Source organism: Ciconia boyciana, chromosome 5, assembly GCF_034638445.1.
Source record: "Ciconia boyciana chromosome 5, ASM3463844v1, whole genome shotgun sequence".
Classification (NCBI taxonomy): Eukaryota; Metazoa; Chordata; class Aves; order Ciconiiformes; family Ciconiidae; genus Ciconia; species Ciconia boyciana.
In genome coordinates, this window is record NC_132938.1 from 9,905,337 (window position 1) to 9,925,769 (window position 20,433).

Genomic DNA, 20,433 nt, shown 5'->3' on the forward strand with positions numbered 1-20,433 from the left:
CCTTGTAGAGCTCAGAATTGCATTTATTGTTTAACCTTAAGTAAATGTAGTGTTAGTTTCTCTCTTTGCTGTGAAGCATTTGGTGCGATACCTGTGTAGATTCAGGCACTTCTATTGAGCTAAAGGGAGTCTTGGCTAAATTTAGATCAGATGACTAATGATGGATGGCGAAAATAAGATCGATTCTATCCATTTTCCCCATATGATTTATGGCTCAGCCAACTGCTAAGCTAAAACGAAGTCATTTGATGATTATTGCTCAGTGCCTTTTTACAGTAATGCATATGAAGTAAAAGTCAGCCAGAAAACAATGAATTCTAAAACATCCAATAATTGTAGATTTTCCAGTTTTTTTCAGTATTTGGAAGTGGAAAGTGCTGTAATGTAAGTTCAGTACCTGTCTGAAAGCAATAAAGCCATATAGCGAAAAATTGATGTAGAAGATGGAGACAGAGCCTTAGAATGTCCTTTTAAGGAGCTGGCTTAAAACACAATGAGCAACACATTTTATCTTGTAAACTAATTTAATTAACGAGGAGCTAATTGTAACATCAGTCTTTTGGAGCAGTTGCTGGGAGGACGCAGGCTAGCAAAGCTGGCAGAAGAGCCTGATTCCTTTTTTCCTTTAAACTTCTAACTAAAAACCAGTCTAAATTCTAAAGCATTGGTTTACTTAAGGTCTGACTCTGCAGTTGATAGGCTTAGTGCGGATTTTGGATGCATAGGGAACATCTACTCTGAAAGTACTTTAAATACTTTTTTCTGGCTTTGTCCATTTGTGCAGACCAGTCCATTCTGCTGAGCCAGCTCCATTGAGCTGGGGCTCGCCATCCAGTTAGCCCTGAGGACAATGGCGGGCCAAAATAGCATATTCTAGTCTTTATCCGCTCCTTTAAGCTATTTAATTCTTTGCTTATCGATAACAATTGCTCACATGCAAAAACCACAGACAATGCCTGGTTTCTCAAACTGTGCTTTCTCTTGATGACCCAGCAGGTAGACCCCAATTGCTAAATCGGTGATTTGTCTCTTCTTTCTCTGTAGCGTGTCCTTCTTTTCAATAGCAGAGAGCAGAGCGACGGACCAGGCTAAACATGCCCTGATAACCAGCGTACTTCTAATCCCACATAACTGCTTCTGCAGCTTTTTCTTGAACAGTTGTTATAGGTTGGCTTTATTACAGTCTGTGCTTTTCAAGGTGCATCACGGCCAGCAAAAAGAGCCAGATAGAAGATTTTTGAAGTTCTGCTGTTGCACTTCTTAATATAGCACCCCCTGAGCTGTGCTGGAAGGGCTGTCTTTACCCTGTCTGCGGCATCGCCTGGATTTCTAGCCATCTCATCAAAAGCCTGTTCCTGAGATGTGCCGAGCGCTTCCCAGGGCTTTGCTGAGCTCCCCCGGTGCTGTCACGCACGGAGGCACTCTGGGCCCCGTGGGACTGAAGCCTGTTTGAAAAATCAACCTGTCAAGTGCTGACATGGGCTATGGCCACTAACAGCTTGCGTTGATCCAGGCGTTTGGGCTGGGTTCTCCTGAAGCTTTACAGGAGTAAGGTGCATGCATAGGAGCTGTCACAGAGGTGTTTCAGAGGAACAGGGTGAGGTTTAAAGCAAAGGTTTTAAGAAGATTAGAAATGCCTGCGGGGTTACATCCCCAGCAGTGACAGCAGGAGATGCTGTTTAGGACCAAACCTGGCCACTTTCTGAAGTCTGTTTGCTGCAGAATGTGTTTTTCTCTTCTCCAGTCAAAATATTAGAGTGAAAGTAAACTATAGCTAGCTGTCAACATCTTAGGGGTTTTCCAGGGGCTTTGACACCCCAAAATGGCATACCTGTGATGAAGTAACTGGATGCTCTTGAGGATGGACCAGCTCCATCAGGAAGCATGGAGCAGGCACTGATGAAAGTCAGTTCTTGTACTGTTACTCTAAATTGCAACCCCACCACCCTTTCCATCCCCAGGTGAAGGTAAAGCCGGGCTGCAGGAAAACCTCCCGGTGGGACCAGCACCTGTGCAGCGTGTGCTGCTGCTCCAGCTTTATCAGCAGCGGCACGTTATGGCGTATACTAGTATGAATCCAAATACGCTTTTGGATTTGCACAGATGTTGAGGCCAGCTGTTGCCTGCAGTCCAAAACCCCTTCACCTCCCACATCTCACTTTATGCTTGGGTTTATCAGCTGCAGACACCACCTCTGAGTTCCTGTCTCCTGGGGCGGTTTGAGACCCGTTGCTGTTGTGGGTCGTGGTCACGGTGTTTCTGGTAATGAACATGCGTGGAACCGTGCTGTGGCCGCGTTGCAGGTGGGATGCTGGATGTCACTGTCATCCCTCCGATCTCCTGCTGATTGCAGCTCTGGAGGCTTTGCCCGAGCTTAGAGATGGTTGCAAGTAGCTTCAGCCCTCGGTAACAACAACAACAACAAAGGTGAAAGATAGCAAGGATGGAAAAGAAGGTAGATGGAGAAGTAGCTGAGCTGGTTGCTCGGGACCAAGTCATCCATCTCTTTTCATGCTGTGTAGGTGATCTCATTGCCTGCTCTCCAGATGCCCCATGAATCAAGGGGTGTCACCCACCCTCGGCATATAGATGCGCTGCCCTGTGCTCTTTCAGCAGGGAATTATTTATAACAGGGCAATGAATCCTGCGATGGTAGGTTACCTGGAGTTATTTATGGGAAGGAAGGGGTCCCACAGCATTTCTAATTTCATGCATGAATAATTCTTGTGTGTCCCTGATGTTTTTTGCTCCCCCACGCCTGGGCCTTGTCTGGTGTAGAGGGATGCTCATGAGTGTCAGGAGTGTTGGAGTCAGGGTCTCTCACATCTCACCCAGTTTCCATGGCCATAAACTACTCAGAAATGCCATTATTTTGTAGGAGCCCTCCAGGAATGCCTTTTAACTGAAGTCAAGTGTAGAGTTATTGGCAGAAATTGTTGGAGCTGTTACGCAGCCCTGCTTGAAAGCGAAGGGGAACTAGAAGGGTGAAGGGGAGAGAAACTCAAGACCTGGGAAAGATGGAGGTAAGGAGGGATAACGTGCCTCAAACACAGAAACAAATCCCTCCCTGGTGCAGCTAGCTGAGCAGTTGCAGTCCGTAGCAGGTTGCCTGTCCTTGGTTAGTCCCTGCACCCCAACTGCCTGCATCTGTGGCCGGGCAGCAGCTGATGTGCCGCGTCTGTGCCCCAAACTCCTCGTGCCGGCAGCCCTCGCATCGCGGCAGCCACACACCCCCAGAAGAGCCTCCGTTCTCCCTTGACACTGATGTAACTCGGCTGGTCTGCCCCGCGTTTCGCCGAGGGTGGAGGGGAAGGAGGAGGGAGAGTTGCCTCAAGTGCTGAGTTCCTCTGCTCCCTCTTCAAAACCCAGATGGGATAAAAGGGCAGGGACTTAAACAGCATCAGCAATACACGGCCAGGGCACAGCCAGCTTTGGGCTGGGGACTCTATCGGCTTGCTGCCACACACGGCCTGTCTTGCTTAAAGCAATGTATATAAATAGCATTGGCAGGAGGAGAGGCGAGACACTGAGCTTTGGGGCTTTTTAGTCTGTTATCTATAAATAAGTAACAATTGCACAGCACTGTGTCCAGTGTAGGACACCCCCTGGTTCCCTCTCTACCGTGTTGCTCAGACCACCCCTGCTTGGCAGAAAGGGCTGCTGCTTTGGCCAAAATCACACCGAAAAATGGCACTGGATGCTGAACGAGTCACTCCAAGGGCAAATACGTAAAGCTTCATGATGCGACAGCGTGTTGCATTTCCTCTGTCCTGGTATTTTGGTGCGGTGGTGTTGCACCGGGCTGCGCCGCAGTATGTCAGTGGGTCGCAGGGAGGAGTTTGGGGGCATTCGATCTCTAGGATTAGCAAGCCTGTTGGTTTTGGCAAGCTTCTGTGTAGGTATATTAAGAGCAAGGGACACAGGCAATTGCAGGTCCTGTCCTATGGGAAGCACAGGGCTGATTTTAGGGGGTTTTTAATTTGTGGTTTGTTTTTTTGTTTTTTCTCCTTTTGCCCCTTCCTAGCAGCCTGGAGGAAAATCTAGGCTAGAGAGGGAGATTTTCCCTGTGCAGGATGCTGCTCCTCCCTGCAAAGCCCTGAAGACACATACTGAGCCTGTGGGCAGCCTCCATCCCCTCCCAGAGCTCACACCTGGCCTGGCCAGAGTTTCCTTCGATATCAGCTTCCTTTTCTCATGGTGGCCAGTCCTCGGATGCTTTCTGGTCTCTGCTGTAAGCACGCAGAGGAGCTGGCGTTCACCTGGCAGGTTCCCAGCAGTGGTGGTAGCTGCTGAGCGGCTCCGCTGGTCCCCTCGTCTGGATGATGCTCTGAGGACATCACCCGGGACAGCTTTGAGCCGGGAGCGCAGTTACTCGCGTTTGCGTCACTGTGACTTGCTGAAGCAGAACTGAAAATTACAGTTCGTGCTTGAAAGGACATTGCCTTGAAGTTGCATGTATGGCTGGAAATTATGTTCCTTGAATAACCCTCAAAGAGTTAATAAGAGCTTGGCTGCAGGAGATAGCAGTGCCACCCTTGAAGAAAGAGGGAAAAGACTGGCCTGCTTCTGGGTAAGGTTTCCATACTTGCCCTGTGCTGAGCTTCCAAGGAAAACTCCTTCCCGCAGGGGTGCAGCCCCCACCCATGCAAAATTAGTACCAGCAGTTGGTGGTGGCCACAGAAGCTGCTCTATCTTCTTTCCAGCCCTATGGAAAGCAGGGATGGGTTTCATCTGGCTCAGCCCCGAACCCCCTCGCCGCCCCGGTGCGTGGTTGCGGGCACAGGGGAGGACCCAAGTGTGAGTTCAGGACGTTTTGGGGCGGCAGAGCTTGCTCCTGTGGAAATACTAGAATTTACTAGAAAACAATGGATTTTAAAAGTACCTGGCAGACAGAGCTTTGCTTTGTTAGAGCAAAGCACACTGTTAAGTTCTGGGGTTTGGGGTGGTGGTCCTTGAGCGCTAAGGGACTTTGGGAAGCTGTGGGAGCCTGCTGTAGTCAATCATGCAGGACTCGTGCTGGTGGGGAAGGCTGATGTCTCATTTTCCCCCTCTTTTCTAGCAGTACTCTCTGCTATTGCTTTTGGCTCCAATCTTTCCACCCATCCACCCACTGGCCTTTTATTCACCGAAGGGTGTAGAAGAACTTGCAGCAAAAAATAAATGAATTTATTTTCTCCCACCATCCTCGTCGGCTGCGTGGGGGAGAGCTGTGTAGCTCATGACGGCGGAGGAGAGTGGGAGAGGAGGCTTGGAAGCGCAGCCGGGGGATCACATGGCATGTCCTGCCTGGGCAGGAGCGGTGGGCGCCTCGGGCGGCGGATGAACGGCCAGCGCAGTGCCGCTGCTCCGGGGAAGTCCTCAGGGCGTGGGGCACGCAGCGGTGCGTGGAGCCTGAGGGCAGCCTGCGCTGCGGGAGAGGGGTGGGCGGACTAGAAGAATGCTCTCCTTTGGTCCTCAAAAGCTGGGAAGCATCCTTGAATTTAGAGCAGAAAGACACTGCCATCATGTGTGCTTTCAGGCCCTGGGTGCTGTCAGCTGAGGAACCACGTCTGACCTTGCTGTGAAGCGTGAGCAACCCAAAGTCATCTTCCTTGTTACACGTCACAGCCGTTTTGTGCCTTTTTCATAGATGTGTGCATCCCGAGTTTTCGTTTTCATAAAATGGTTTGGGTTGGAAGAGACCTTTAAAGATCACCTAGTCCAAACCCCCTGCCACAGGCAGGAACCATCTTTCAATAGATCAGGTTGCTAAAAGCCCTGTCCGGCCTGACCTTGAGCACTTCCCACAGCAGATGGGGCACCCACAGCTTCTCTGGGAAACCTGTTCCAGTGTCTCAACTCCCTCATCATAAAAAATTTCTTCCTTTATTACGGCTTTTGCCTGTGAGTTCCTGAAGTCGAGACCCTGTGCGGTGAGGCAGCGGGCTGGAGGAGTGGAGAGAGCTAAGCACGGTGGTGGTGGTGGGCTTTCCATGGCTGCTTCTCCTCACCTTTTCCTGTTGGCAGCCTGGAGGGGCCGAGTCGGATCGGGAGGCAAGGGACAGTGCTGCAAAGAGGCTTGGTGTTGGGCTGGGAACCGCTAATGCCTCCAGTAGGTACCTCCAGAGTGGTGATCACAGGGCAGCTGGAGTTAAATGCAAGATGTCCATGAAGAACAGACCTTGGAGTAAGTTTTCTTGCAGAGTCAAAAACCTAGAGAGGAGTTTAGGGCAGGGTGAACTGGAAGGGCTTTGGATGTCTGTAGCGATGAATTGACAGGGGGACTCTGGAAGATGCAGGCAGCTGGGAGTGAATGCAGAGACAGAGACGCTGCCAAGAGATGAGTATCTGAAGGGCAGGGAGAGTTGTAGCCGTCAGGATTTGTGTTTATCTTTGCAGCAGTGATTATTTTCAGATAGCAGTGTGAGAGAAGAAAACATCAGCTCCCGCTATTAATAGCACTGCGAGCAATAAGGCTGTTGCTCATTACTGACAGGTGAGGTGAAGTTAATTTTATTTCATCCTAGGTATGAAAAAGTGCAAAACCAAGACAGGCTCTGAGTCAATCCCCTTGGTCCAGAAAAGATGGGAAAGAGAGCCCCCCAGCCCTGGGATGATTTTCCCAGGGTGCTTCCACTGCGCTCCAGAGTAAGTGCTGCTGGAAGGGTGGATACAGTGAGGAGCTGCAGCTGGCTGGGATTGCTGAAAACATATTGAGTTTAGGTAAAAAGCAAAATGAAGACCTTCAAAGCTCCTGCTCTGAAACTGGAGGGTTTGCCCAGAGGAGAGGTGGTCTCAGTGCAAGCTCAGCAGCATGTGGTGGGACCCCAAAACAGCTTTCGGTCGCAAATCCCCATCCAAATGGGAGTCAGCTCCCTGGAGGAGGGAATTGACCATCCCACAGATGAAAGCTACTCCTGGGCTTGTGGCTTTGGAAACATGAGGTGTTTTTAGCAGGCTGAAGGATCTGGCCACTGGTGATCCTCAGAGCAGCGTGGGGTGGGCAGCAGGGTAAAAGTCTTGGGGACTGATGGCACTGCTGTAAACGAGAGCTGAATACAGCTCACATTGTTTGAGCAGATGTGTCTTGTCTGCTGCTAATTATAAGCGTTGCGTGCACAACATGCTGGGAGATGTGCCAGATACTACTTCTTTTCACGTTGAACTCAAAATCATTATAATTAAGCTTTAAAGTTGTAAGTAAAAACTAACAAGGAGTGCAGGTTTGCCATCATGCTTCTTGCAACCAGGCTGGTCCCTGCTGGGATGGCTGGGTGTGAGGGTATGGCCTCCATCCTGGAGGACGGTCGGAGGGGGACAGGGGTGCGAAGGGCCTTGTGGGCTCTGCCATGGCAGGCATATCCAGATTTGCGTTCTATATAGGCAGAAGACCTAAAAATACTGGAAATGTGCTGTTTTACAAAGGTGGGAAGTGTGTTACTGGTTGAGCTTTAGCAGCCTCTCAGGCTTGGTGGGCACAGAGGAGAGGTGCTTGCAAAGAAGGGAGAATCAGGAATAAAAGCAGGAAGCAATCGGGGAAGTAATCGTGTAACCTCGAGCCAAGAGGAACCTAGGCTGGTATCTCTGGCTTGAGACAGACAAGCCAGTCTTGCTGAAGAAGCAGCTCCAGGAGGAGTCACCGCGCATAGGGCCGGGTGACAGGGACACAGTGGCTGTGCCACCGGCTGTGGCTCGGTGGGCACCGGTCGCTCGCTGCTCTGTGGCACTTTTTGGGGCTGCCTCAGGACCAGGTGGGTGCTGGGGGACAGCACCGAGTCCCCAGGGGAGCAGCCCCAGGAGTTGTTTCTCATCCCTGCTCCCCGGACATGGCGGGGACTCATGAGTCCCCTTTTTGGGCTATGCCACAGGAGCTGAAATTGGCGTCTGTGCACGTAGGGGTAAGGATCACGCGGCCCCCATTCCATGGTGTGCTTGTCGTGTGGCCAGAGGCGTGATGGATGGGCTGGGGGGTGCGCTGGGCAGAGCTGCCACGTGACGAGCAGTTTAAAAACAAGGCTGCGGAGCAGAGAGCGGTGAGCTCGCGGCCCTGCGATTTGTATTCAGAGGGAAGGCAGGAAGGCTGCTGGGTTTCAGCGCTTGTAGGTCTTTGTCTGGGGTTGTGTCTGAATAAATTACATCTTGAGATCCAGGTGAATGCAGGGGAACAAGCCGCACTGTCAACGCGGCAGCGGAGGAGAGACATCTTAACTGCTCGTGATAAATGGGTCAAGATGCGTCCCGGTGATTTAAAAATTAGCTGGTGACCTAGATAGCGACAGCGTAATGACTTGCTCGCAGTGGGAACAAAAGTGAGTGTTGCTGGAGCTGCACGTCTCTCCGGCGGCAGGGACGAGCCCAAAGTGCTGGGTTGAAGCTGGGCTGGTTCCCCACGGTTTGTTTGTACCCGGCTTTTCCTCGGCAGCTGGGCTGCACCGTGGGGAAGCGCGGAAGACCTTGGCCATCTCTTTCTGACGGCTTTGCTGAGTTGCAAGGTGCGTTTGTCCCACAGGAAGCAGCCGGGGAGGCACTTCCCGCCGCTCCGTGCTTTGCTCTCCTCCAGTAATGAAGGGCTCTGAGTTGCCTTACTCATTTCCCCATTCATTATTTCAGTTTGAAACAGAAAAAACATTTTCAGTTCATTTTGCAGGGGGAGCGGTGCCGTGTGCCCCTGAGCACCTACCCAGGCTGTTTAACGCCGGTCCTTACGGAGATGTGCCATGCGTTTGGGTCGGGGCAGTTGGCAGGGCTGATGCTAAAGATGGAGCTGCTGCCCAAGTCAGGTTTCCTTCTGCCTGGCGCTGGGGAAGGAGAAGGCCGCCCGCTGCCTGCGGCAGGTTGCAGCACCCCAGGGGTTTCTCCCGTGATGGGATCCTCTTCCTCTGGGAGAAGCCGTGTTCGTCCTGAGCGCTGAAAGTCCTTCTTGGCAAGAGACCTGTCAGTGCCCCTCGTTAGCTGCCGTAATTGAATAGTGGCTTTCTTGGGTGTTAATTAAGCAATATCCAAGCTCAGGTTGCAGTTGTCCTGTGCTGACAACATTGGTCTTTTCAGTTCCATTCAAGACACTTTTTCTTCACCAGGATCTTCTGTGAAGATCTTTAGTTAAGACCTGAGTAATTCATTACTTGAATTTCATCTGGGTTTTTTGTGGGTTTTGGGTTGTGGTTTTGTTTTTTTTTTTTTTTCTTAAGTCCCCTTGCTGGTCCAGCCAAGCGATGCTGTAATACTCCAGTTACAGCAGTTTCTAATTGCGTCAGCTTGAATGTTTGTTGGCCATTATGAGCAGTGGGAGAGGATGATATCAGTACCTCTCTCCAGCAAGGTCCAGTTTTATTTGAGCTTCATAACGGGGGCTGTGGTCAGAGCGCTTGGGACCCCGAGGTGCTTGCCCCAACCCCAACTGGGTGCCCTTCAGGCTGCTGGGCTTTGATTATATGGGTTTTGCTTTGGCCTCTTGAAGGCAGCATCTGCCCTACCAAGCCTTCAGCCCCATTGCAGAGCAGCAGTGCTGACCCCCGCACCCCCCAGAACAGCAGCCTGTTCATTAAGCTGCGTCCTCGTTCCTGGAGCAGCATTGCCAGCTGACTGGTGCCGGGGCGCAGTTAAGGGTGGGCTGGTTTTGCTCGCTGAAACTCTACATGGCTTTGGCCCGAGTTGCTTGAGCACCATGTTTCCAGCTCACGAGATGCTCTCGCCTGGCACATGCCAGCAGGGGAGGAGCAGCAGCTCCAAGCAAGGGGGGTCTGGCCATGAGCACCCCAAACTGCAGGGGAAAAAGGGGTGGGTGAGCCTGATCTTGGCTGTGCACAGGAGATGCTCTTTCTGGGGGCTGTATGTGGCATTTTCCCCTGTTTGTGCTTTGCTGGCTTTCGTGATCCTAGTTTCTCGTCTCGCTGCCCAGTTTGGATTTTCCATTTGAAACTGTCTTAGGCAAGTCCGGCACTGAGCCCCTGAAGTCCGCAAGAGGAGGATGCACTCACGTATCCAGACGTGCATGGGAGGAGGTCAGAAACAAGCCGGGCCTCGTGGGTTGGAGAAGGGGCTGGCAGGAGGATGCTGCAGGGAGGCCAGGTCCTCGTGCTGCTCCTGCGCGCGCAGAGCAGTGCTCACGGCTCTCCCGGTCCCTCGGGGTGCAGCAGCCAGCCCTGTTTGTCTGGCAAGGCTGCAGTCATGGCTGTGAACAAACTTTGGGTGCTGGCTGAGGCAAAGTGTCCCTGGGGAAGAGGGATGGTCTTCCTCTGCTCCTGGGGGCTTGCAGCAATTTCTCTGCACTGGATTGCCTTTTCCCTGCTGTCTCTTTTCCAGAGTGTTTTCCATGCTCCTTGGCGTGCTGTTTGCAGTGGTGGGAAGGTGCTGAGATTTGAGGGGAAACAGCCGTGCCAGTGCCTGGGTGGCATTGCTCTTGCATTGCACCCAAAAAGCAGTATCCTTATGAGTGCCAACAAGAGGTTGGGACCATGGCAGGGTGTCTGGCCCACGGCAGGCACAGGTTTCCCAGACCTAGGGAGGTTCTACCACCTCCCCGTGTCCCAGCCCTGCCTGCTGTGCCCCGGCACAGGGGCTCCCATTCTGCTCTGAGCTGGCTCCCTGCCTCTCACCACAGCAGCAGGGAAAGGGGCTCAGCCTTTCCCTCCCCTCACTGGCACCTCCGTCAGATCCTGCCCTCCCCAGTCACCAAGGATGCTTTGTGCACCAGCCTGTGCTGCTCCCCTGTGGACTCCCTGCCTGCGCGTGGCCAGCCCTGCTCGCTTTGGAGACCGCAGGTCTGCCCAGAGCACATCCGCAGCTCTCGGCTGATGAGCCTGAGGATGCTCTGCCGGCACTGCAGACGAGCTGTTCGCCTGGAGACGAGAGCCTCTGGAAAAAGTGGCTCCTAGTAGAGGAGGAGTTTGGCAGCAAAGCATACAAGGGGCTGCCTGCGCCACTGCTGGGTCTCGGTGGGATGCAGCAAGCAGCCAGAGATGGGTTGTGCTGTGCTGGGAGGGATCCGGGACTCACTGCAGTGAAGTTACTGGTGGGACAGGAGAGCGTGACTGTGTGCGGGTCAGAAGTTACCCATCGTGTGCCACCATGCGCTAAGGATCCTTACCCATCTGTGATGGCAGCCAAATGTACTTTATAATGCTTGGTCCCTAGGAATCTCACATTTTGGTTCGTAGCGACTTTCCTGTGCGTTTTCCTCTGGAAAACAACATTCCCTTCACAGTGTCAAGGGAAAAGGAAGCGTGGTCTTTATTTATGGAGGTCCTTAGTCCCCACGTGTGACAGAGGTGATTTCTGACCCCAAGCCCGGCTCCCATCGACGTGTTCGTAAGCAGGTGCCTTGCCCATTTTGCCCGTCCGAGGTTGCCAGTAGCTACATGTGCTGCTTTATCTCCTGCAGGCTCCTGCTTCTGGGTCGCCGTCCTGGACGGCAACGTGGTGGGGATCGTGGCAGCACGGGGCAACGAGGAGGACAACACAGTGGAGCTGCGCCGCATGTCTGTCGACTCCAACTACCGCGGCAAAGGAATCGCCAAGGCCCTGGGCCGCAAAGTGCTGGAGTTTGCCATGCTCAACAACTACTCCTCCGTCGTGCTGGGAACCACGGCCGTGAAGATGGCAGCCCACAAGCTCTACGAGTCCTTGGGGTTCAAGCACGTGGGTGTCGTCGAACATTACGCCCTGCCAGGGATGACACGCTCCTTACTGGAGAGAATGTTTTTCCAGCTCCGCTACCACCGCTACCGCCTGCAGCTGCGGGAAGAATAAAAAAACCCAACCAACCAAACGAAAAAAAAAAATTTCTCCTCCTCCCCCTTCAAAAATAATAAATTGCCCTTCTATTTCTCGTCACTGTTGATTTGCCAATTTTGGGTTGAGTTTTTGTTCCCTCACGGCATCTCTTGGTTTGCTCCGTGCAGCTCGACGGTCCGGCCGAGCAGCGCTCCTTCCTCGCATGCTGTAGGTGGTGGCGCTGGGAGTCCTGCGACCTGGCGGGGCGGAGCGGGGCGGAGCGGCGGCCTCTCCTTCCCAGGTACCTCCGTAAAGCACAGAAACTTTAACTGCAAAATAGTACCACTGCTCTGGTGTACATAGTCTTCTCCTTTTCCAAATGTAAGATAACATAGTGATGCATTCATAATAGTGCAGAAATATTACTTGAATGCAGTTTTCAGTATTTCATGCACCAGTAAGTAGAATATGCATTTGTCTTACCGTTATTTACTGGTTAATAGTTTTCAAAAAAAAAGGTGGGGGGCAAAATCCCCCCTGCCCCAACCCGCTTGCTACAATGCATGAAGAGGAAAGCGCGTGCACGCACTCAAACACATCGCACTGCCACCACGGCACTGGTGTTGCACTTTTTTTGGATGTGCCTCATTCTGCCAAATGTCTGAGAGACCCTGGGTGCATCCGGTAACCACGACTCCGCTCCATTCCCCCCTCCTTCCTAAGCCAGCACAGACTTGGACCGGCTGAACTCTGAGCCCCATTGTACCATAGTGTGAAGTTAAGATCAAACCTAAATATCTCTTGCGCTGTTCTGTAGCCACGCGTAACCTGCAGTCCTGGGCCAGACTCCGCATGTGCGTTGGACTTTCTCTTTGCTGCCTTTTGGGGTTTTTTGTTTGTTTGTTTTTATTTTATTTTTAAGGGGTGTTTTTTTATTTTTATTGTTGTTATTATTTTTAGTTTGGGCTTTTGCTGAATGGTGTCATTGAGGCATAATGGAGGCTGCAGTTCCTATGGCAACACATTTGCACATTAATGTGCGCACCAAATCTAACCACTTCAGAGAAGCAACGTGTGACAGATAATAGCATTTTGGGGAGCGCTGGGGGGCGGGGGGGAGCATACTTATTATCTTAACCAGCTGCTTGTTTGATAAATGTAGATGGCCTCACTGCAGCCTTCCATCAAAGGTAATTAACTGCTTTAATGATGTCAGATTTGTGAATTGTACAATGCAAAAAGCAATGCAAAGCAGATTCGGCATGTGTCTGTACCCGGTATGTATGTACAGTGCCTGCCAACTAAAGAATAACCAAGACTACAGCTTCTTCTAGCCTGAGATATCAACTTTTATAACTTATTTAAACAAATAGCAACTTTGCATGAATTACGTCTTGGGGGAAAAAAAGATCAGTAGGTTTTAATTTTTAAAACGTGGTATCAGAAGTATAAAGAAAACATTTCTGGCTGCACTTAATTTGGGGTGGGTGGAGGGGTTCAGCTCCGTTAATACATTTAAAGGGAAAACACCTTTAATTTAGTTCCTGGGGAAAAAAAAAGTTACTATTTTATGAAGTATTATGCGTGCGTGAGGGGAAAAAAACCTATCATGATGAACTTGATGAAAGGGTTGAGCGTGCGTTAACCACGCTCGCACTTGCAGACACAATGGAAGCATCAGTGGGAGAGCCCCAGAAGGGAGGCGGCGTGGGGCACGTGGAGAGGAGGGGAGCCGTGGGGCGGACGGGGGCAGGCAGCATGGACCCACGCATGGGATGCTGCCTGCGTCCCACCGTACCCAGAGCTGCCCTTTCCTCTCCGGCCGAAAGCTTTCCCAGCACTGAGCCGGGCCGGCAGAGCTGCAGGGGCTCAGCAGGCAGGGGCTCGCCCCATCCCCGCCGGGGCCGTGGACCGGGTGCCGATGCCAGGGACGGAGGAGCCGTTTGGCACAGCCCCGGTAGCGCTCGGTGCTGGGCTCGGGCTCGGTCCAGCCTGTAAAGAGCCGGAGGGGCAGAGTCCCAGTGTGTGTCCCAGCAGTAAGGGGGGAAGGTGAGGATGGTGAAGGGCACTGTAGCAAGAGACCGTGAGTTTAATTAACAAAATTTCTGTATGGGGCACTATATTTTTAAAAGTCTTTCTATGCTGTACATTTCTCCTGAAGCTGAAATAATGTACTGTTGGTAGGGGTTTTTGTATAGTGTACAGAAATTGGCAGAATATTTTCTTGCTGCATTCAGTGATTTATTAACCGAAGTAAAATAGACAAATATAAAGTGTTAGCAAAAGTTGAAAGAAAAAAAAAAAACCACAAAACAGTTTGTGCCTTTTTTAGTTTATTTTTCTGTTGCTATATAATCACTGCACTAAAACCTTTCCAGAGAGGAAAAAAACCAAAACTAGTCTCTTAATAAGGGAGGAATACGTAAAGCCTAAATTGAGTGTTAATTTTTTTTATTGGGATATTTAATTAAAAGAATGTTGCTGGTTTTATTTGATACCTGTGCCTTTGTAATAAAACTCCACATCCTGTCAGAAAAGCCAAACCTGGAATAAATCCCACCGGATCCCACAGACACAGAAGTACCATCAGGTTACCAGTATTTTCTTTAAAAATGTGTAAACCTTAACTGGTGATATTACAGTATCTGATCGTAATACCTGTTGAGTTGCCTGGGAAAGAGGTGCTTTGGAAAGGTGCAGCTCTTGGGATGCTGTCTGCATTCCTCCCTGGGCACGCCGGCTGCCGGAGATGCGCCGATAAGGATTGAGTCGTTGCCACTTGGCCAGTAGCTGCTGAGCAAATTTCTTCCCTTAACGCTTCTGCCAGTTGCTTTGTGACCAGGCTCTTTGGAAAAAATCCAGCTGGTTGCTCCCAGCTCTCCAGCCGGGACAGCTCGTTTCTGAAGGAAAGGGCTGGCTGCCAAATAGGCCGGGTTTTGCTTTCCTCGGAAGATGGAGAGGGCTGGTGGGTGAAGCACCGCTGATCCCAGCCCGGGATTTTATTAGGGAGCCCACGTGGCTGCCATGGTTGCATCCCTGGTAGCAGCAGCAGGATGGGGGTACAGGACCTCCGGCGTTGCTGCTGCTTTCCCACCCAGAGCTGCTCTGAATAGGATTAGATAAGGTTGGGCTTAAAAGTGATGCTGTCGTTTCGTCTGCGTGCATGGGAAGTTTCCCTGAATGTGATAGCTCGGGCTAAGCTCTGGAGCCAGAAAGCCTCTGCCTGCTGCTCTGCGTGGCCCCTGGGCTCCGGACCATGCTGGGCTCACCCGCTGCCCTCCCCAGGGTCCAGCCTGCCTTGCCCTCGCTGCCTGGGCCAGCATGCTGGTAGACCGTGGTGCAGTTCATGGGGTGATGTGTTGAGGCTGAACTGCCTTTGGTGATCCATCCACTGTGCCTCTTTTGGGGTGCACTGGTTTAAACAGCCTTGCATGGAAAAGTAAGATGCCACAGCTCATCACTTGTGCCCCCAGTACTGATTTTGCAGCCACCCTTGGGGAGCTTCTTGCTTCTCCTACACCAGATAGCTGTGGTCAGCACAGGCGTGCATTGGGACCATCACCATCCCCCTTTCTCTGGGCTTGAGCATCACCTCCTGACTGCTCCCATCCCAGTTCAGCATCTGAGTGGTGCAGAGCAGCACAAGACGGTTGTGGGTTTGGTCCTGAGCAGAAGAACTTGTGGTTTGGACCTACTGCCAGAAACCCATTGAGAGCCTATTGCCAGTTGTCAAGTCTAATTCCAACAGAGACTCCCATCAGTGTGAGATGGTGGGGGATGCTCCTAATTTATTTTGGTGGTTTCTCCTTCCAAGGACACTTCTAGCCGGAGCGTGGGGAAGAGTGGAGCATCTCTTGGGTCTTAGCCTCAGGTAGTAAACGTGATGGCTAGGAAGACTGCTTCAGATTTAGGTGGAGGATGTGTTGGAGATGTGAAGGAACTTCCCCCAGCTGTGCCAGGTGCCTGCTTTTACTTTGCTGTGCACGTGGGTTGTCACAGCCCACTGCCCTTGGACTCTGTGCTGTGCGGTGGCACTGGGATGTGGTTTCCTCACCTGGCAGCTCTCTCCTTAAAAGCATCGTGGCTTTTTCTGCCAGTCCCTGTGCAGCAGGCACCGCTCAAGTGTCCTCTGCTTGGAGGAGACTGGGGCAGAGCACTTGCTCAATGGGGAAGGCACCTTAGAGAGTCAGGGTGTAACATCCATGTAGAGGTCTCTCTTAAAATAAAGAAAGAAAAAAAAAGAAAAAAAGGGGGGGGTGGAACTTTGCATTGCTGTGGCTGAGGTCCACAGCCTCAGGGCTGCCCCAGCCCTCCGGCACAGCCTGGGCAATTCCCTGTGGAGTGAGCGGGAATGCCCTGCGTGTCCTGAGCAAACCGGCATTTCAAGCGCACGTAATATTTGGCAATAAGCTCTGTGGGAAGCTTGGTCCCTGAATGGTCCCAGGCCAGTAACGCTGAGCAATCAAAGCAACAAGGAAAGTGGTTTCTAATCTTACTTGAAACCCTTGAACTGGTATTTGTCGTAAAATCACGCTGTGTTTTCCCTCCATGAAGCAAGACAGCACCTGCAAGATGCTTGGAAATGGCAGCCGTAACTCATCTCTGCTGGGAGATGCCCTTTGCAGCGCTTCTTGCCACAGAAAAGTTTGGGGCATTGCCATCGGCTGAAAGCTGTTCTTTTCCCCTACCTCGCTGCTACCGTGCGGTATGTGGGACGGTGTTTCTGAGCAAGCCTTTCCCTCTCCCTGAGCGTGCTGCAGGCCGTACCCATGCACAGACTGAGTCTCGGGAGCTGGGCTCTCACCTGCACGGTCCATCCACGCCCGGCTCAGCAGTGCGTACGGCTGGGGGAGCAGCCGAGGAGGTCGGGGCTGCTGCGGGTCGCTGCCCGCTCGGGGAGGAGATGCATGGCTGTGGGGTACCTTGGCTGCGGGGCTTTTCAGGCCGGCTATGGTGGAAGGAGATGGCTGGCGGCGTAGTCAACCCTGTCAGGGAGAAGCGGGCTTGTTTTAAAAGATGTTTGTCGGAAGGAAGATGAATTTAATGGTATTATAAGGAGACTGTAAGGATGGTCTGTGACCGGCGGGTCTGAGGTGTGGTAGCGCTGCGGGGTCGAGCTGGTTGGCTGCTGCAGGCAATGTGCAATGGGGCTGGCGTGGGGCGCAGAAGCAGGACCAGCATTTACAGTGCTGCAGAGGTAGTTGCACGCCCAAAGCCAGCATCACAGCCCTCAGGGCACAAGCCATTCCTCTTCCGCTATGTGCAGGATGGATGCACCTAAATCCTTAAAATCCCACAGGCCAGCTCTACATCTTGACTCGTTGCAGCATCGCCCTTCAGCGAATGCAGGGGGTAAATGACCCTTGGGACATCTGTCTCCGAGGCTGGGACCTGGACAGTCGTTTCCCCTGTGTTGTCCTGTTGTCCCCATGTGAAATGGGGTGATAGTTTATGTCGTGACATCTGAATTTAATAGTCCCTGTGTAGAAGCAGGACTGAGGGTCGGCAGGTGGCTGCTGGGGTTCGGATGTGCCTGCTGGGTTCCCAGTGCCGCACGCCTCAGCGGGAGCAGCAAGTGCTCAGTGCCTGGGGGGGTCAGGCCCCTTCCTTGTGGTGGCAAACTGCACCTCGGCGCCAGGGAGAGCAGGGTGAGGCCGTGGAAGGCGAGAACAGAAAGTCCCGTGGTCAGAATTCCCAAGGGAACTGTGGTTTTACAAAACCTCGTCATGATCCTTGCTGCTGCCCGTTGCTCACTGAACCATATCTGTCCGTGGTGCAGGTCTGCTGCCTTTTAATTTGCCAGATTTGCTGGCCGAGGTGCAAATGGATAGAGGCTGACTGCAGGGATTTCCGAATTGCCAAACACACAAGGGCAGGAACCAGCTCTGGTTACCTCTGAATTAACAATCTCATTTTCAATGTGCTGGGAGCCTGTGTTTCATTAGCGCTAGTATGATGCTGTTGGTATGCACTCTATTTAAACCTTAATAAAGGCATTTTAATTCCATGCTAACTGGAGTCTTGCAGTGGAATATACTGTACCACGTAAAGAAAATGAAGGGATGCAAACTGTTAAATAAGCTTTAACATGAAAAAGGATAATTGTCTCTTTTTTTTTGCCCTCAAAATAGATCCACACAGAATCTTGAGAAAAAAAATGGTGTGCTCTTGCATCCCTCAGTAATAAAGACTATGCACAGAGATTATGCTTATAAACTGAAAAACTGCTACCTGAATGGTCATTTGGAGTACCTTTCATTGAAAATAAGATAATAACTTGGATAACAGAGGGTTTAGTTAAAACACAGTATCATTTAAAACAACAAGCTCTAAGTCAGCATTTGGAATTTGATCACTCTTTAAAATCGCTGTTCAGTGCTGTCTTTGTATTACGTGATGGTCAGCTGCCGGAGAGAATATGCTTTTAACATCTAAATAGTCGAAGATGGACTTATTGAGACCAAGAGCATAACAAATACATAACGCAACTGTAAATTTATTTACAATTAACGTGTTTGAATGCAGAAGCAGCTACTGCTATGTCAGCGTAATGAACATATAGCTAACGTTGTTTTCAATTTCTTTTCCTCCAAAGCTTAGTCCTTTTGACTTGTAATATGTATATTTGCTTTTTTAAAGATATAATTAGGTTTAACAAAGCATCCATTGCTTTGTGAGTTGTACTTATGATTGTGCTGGGCCGTTAGCTTTAAGCAGTTTGTGTGCTTGTGTTATTTTATTAAAGCAAAAGTCTTGAGACAAATGCGGTAAAGGTAAAGGAAAAAAAAAAATTTTTTTTTTGGTAGTGTTAAGCAGATGTGTGGTATGCATTTGGAAAACGTCCAATATCAGTTGGAAAAAAAAAAAAAAAATTGGGGCTAAATTGCTTACCAGAACTGCTCATGTCTAAGGCAGTGGCTTTTTAGTTCATGGGTTACAGGCTAAACTCATGCCTAAATAGAAACTCGGATTCCCCCAAACAGCCTCTTACTCTGCATCTCTTCACCATTGTACAAGACCAATGTGAAATTAGTCTTGTGTTTTCTATGTTCAGCATAGTATGTACTGTACTTTGTAACGGGAAGTGGCTACAAGTCCTCAAAGAAATATGAACATATTTTAAAACAGCAATAATTACCACTGTAAAGCAAATGAGCACGTGGGGGAGAGCACAGGGAGATAGTTAATGAAGGTGATACCGTTAGGAACACACTGGCGTCAGTGCTGCTATTGCACCCGGGGAGCAGGATTAAGTACGAGGAAAGGCCATCGGTCTCTGGGACTGGACTTCACCGTGGCAGAGAACTTGCCCATGTAGGATCCCTCCACCTGAATCGTTCTTCAGCGTTGTAAGTCCTTACGCAGCGCAGGTTTTTCACCGTAGTTTTAAGGGTGAGTTATTGCAAATACCGTTCCTGGTGGGAGAGGCAGACACAAGGAAGAGCTGTCAGTCACACAGAGGAAGGTAAATGCTCGTTGCCGCAGTCTCGTACCCCAGTGTACTCTGCTGCTGCGCTACTGGGGCTCAGCAATAGCAGAAAATAGAATAAAGTAATACAATTTTCCGATGGAGGGAAGCAGCAGTCAGCTCTGTTGGAAAGCCCTTTGGATACTGTCAAGGCATATCGATACAAACCAGTTCCTCTATAGCGTGGCAGGATGTGTTAAGACGTGTGCGAGTTAGCCCTTGGTGTGCTTTAGGCATTTGAGCTACAGCCTACACAGCATTATCCCGATGCGGCGTGGTCTCTCCATCTTCCATCGGCGAGGCCCCGGGAGCCAGCCAGCTCTCGAGGGACAGCAGGGTGTCCTCGGGCAGGGTCGGGCGAGGTGCTCTGGATGAATGACTTGTAGGTACTTAAGTTCTGTTCCTGATGGCCGCTGTAACTGTGAAAATTAACCAGACCTGCTGTGATAAATTTGGTTATATAAGGTTTATTTGGTTAATTTTTTATAAGTGAAAACTGAAAAGATGAAAGAGAATTGTAATATGAAAGCAACTGCTGTAAATAATGTACGAATGAATAAAATCTAAAACTTATGTCAGTTTTTTCCTAACCTGTATTGCTGTCGAGTTACTGACACCGCAGTGCCGACGGTGCCTCCATCATTTCCAGCTCCCAATCCAGTGTGGGCAAACACCACTTGTTCCTGTTTTCATTGATAAATAGGAATGTCTTTATGTGTGTGTCATGCATGTCCTTCGACTGTATCTCCATGCTGTTCCAGCTCACTGACTAGTGCTGACGCGCTCGGAAGTGTCAATGTTCTTGGAGCTGCGTCCAGTAAATGGGGAGCTACCCCTGGACATTGCATTGCTGGTGCTGCCCCATGGTGGGACCCTGCCAGCCTCGGCCACCAGGCACAGGTCTGCCTGAGGCCACGTGCCTCCATTTGCCGGTTGAGCACTTACACCCAAAATCCCACCTGAGATAGCCCTGAGAAATGTCCCATTGGAGCAGAGGACCAAACAAAACCACACGGTGTCTTTTTTCTACCACCAAGGACATGGAGTGATAGAATGAGTGGTATCGGTGAGGACGTTTTTGTGGTGGAGGCACATCTGTACATCTGTTCCCCGAGCCACACAAGCCCCTTTCTCTTCCCTACGCCTCTGCATTTCCTTAGGTTAAAAATCAGCCCAAATGGGCCGCTCCCCGCTGTTTGTGTGTTAGACCTGCACGGGGGTGTTCTGTCCACCTCTCGAGCATCTCTGTGAGGCAGGGAAGCACTGACCTCCAG

General features: G+C 50.8%; 1 protein-coding gene across 1 annotated transcript in view; it reads left to right on the top strand.

The window, feature by feature from the left end:
* The window catches only part of NAT8L (N-acetyltransferase 8 like), a 37,128-nt gene extending 17,424 nt beyond the window's left edge, over window positions 1-19,704 (top strand). The window contains exon 3 of the mRNA XM_072862386.1: window positions 11,360-19,704. Within this exon, the coding sequence (XP_072718487.1) occupies window positions 11,360-11,727 (368 nt within the window). The 3' untranslated portion in view covers window positions 11,728-19,704. The remainder of the gene's footprint in view (window positions 1-11,359) is intronic.
* The last annotated feature ends 729 nt before the right edge of the window (window positions 19,705-20,433 follow it).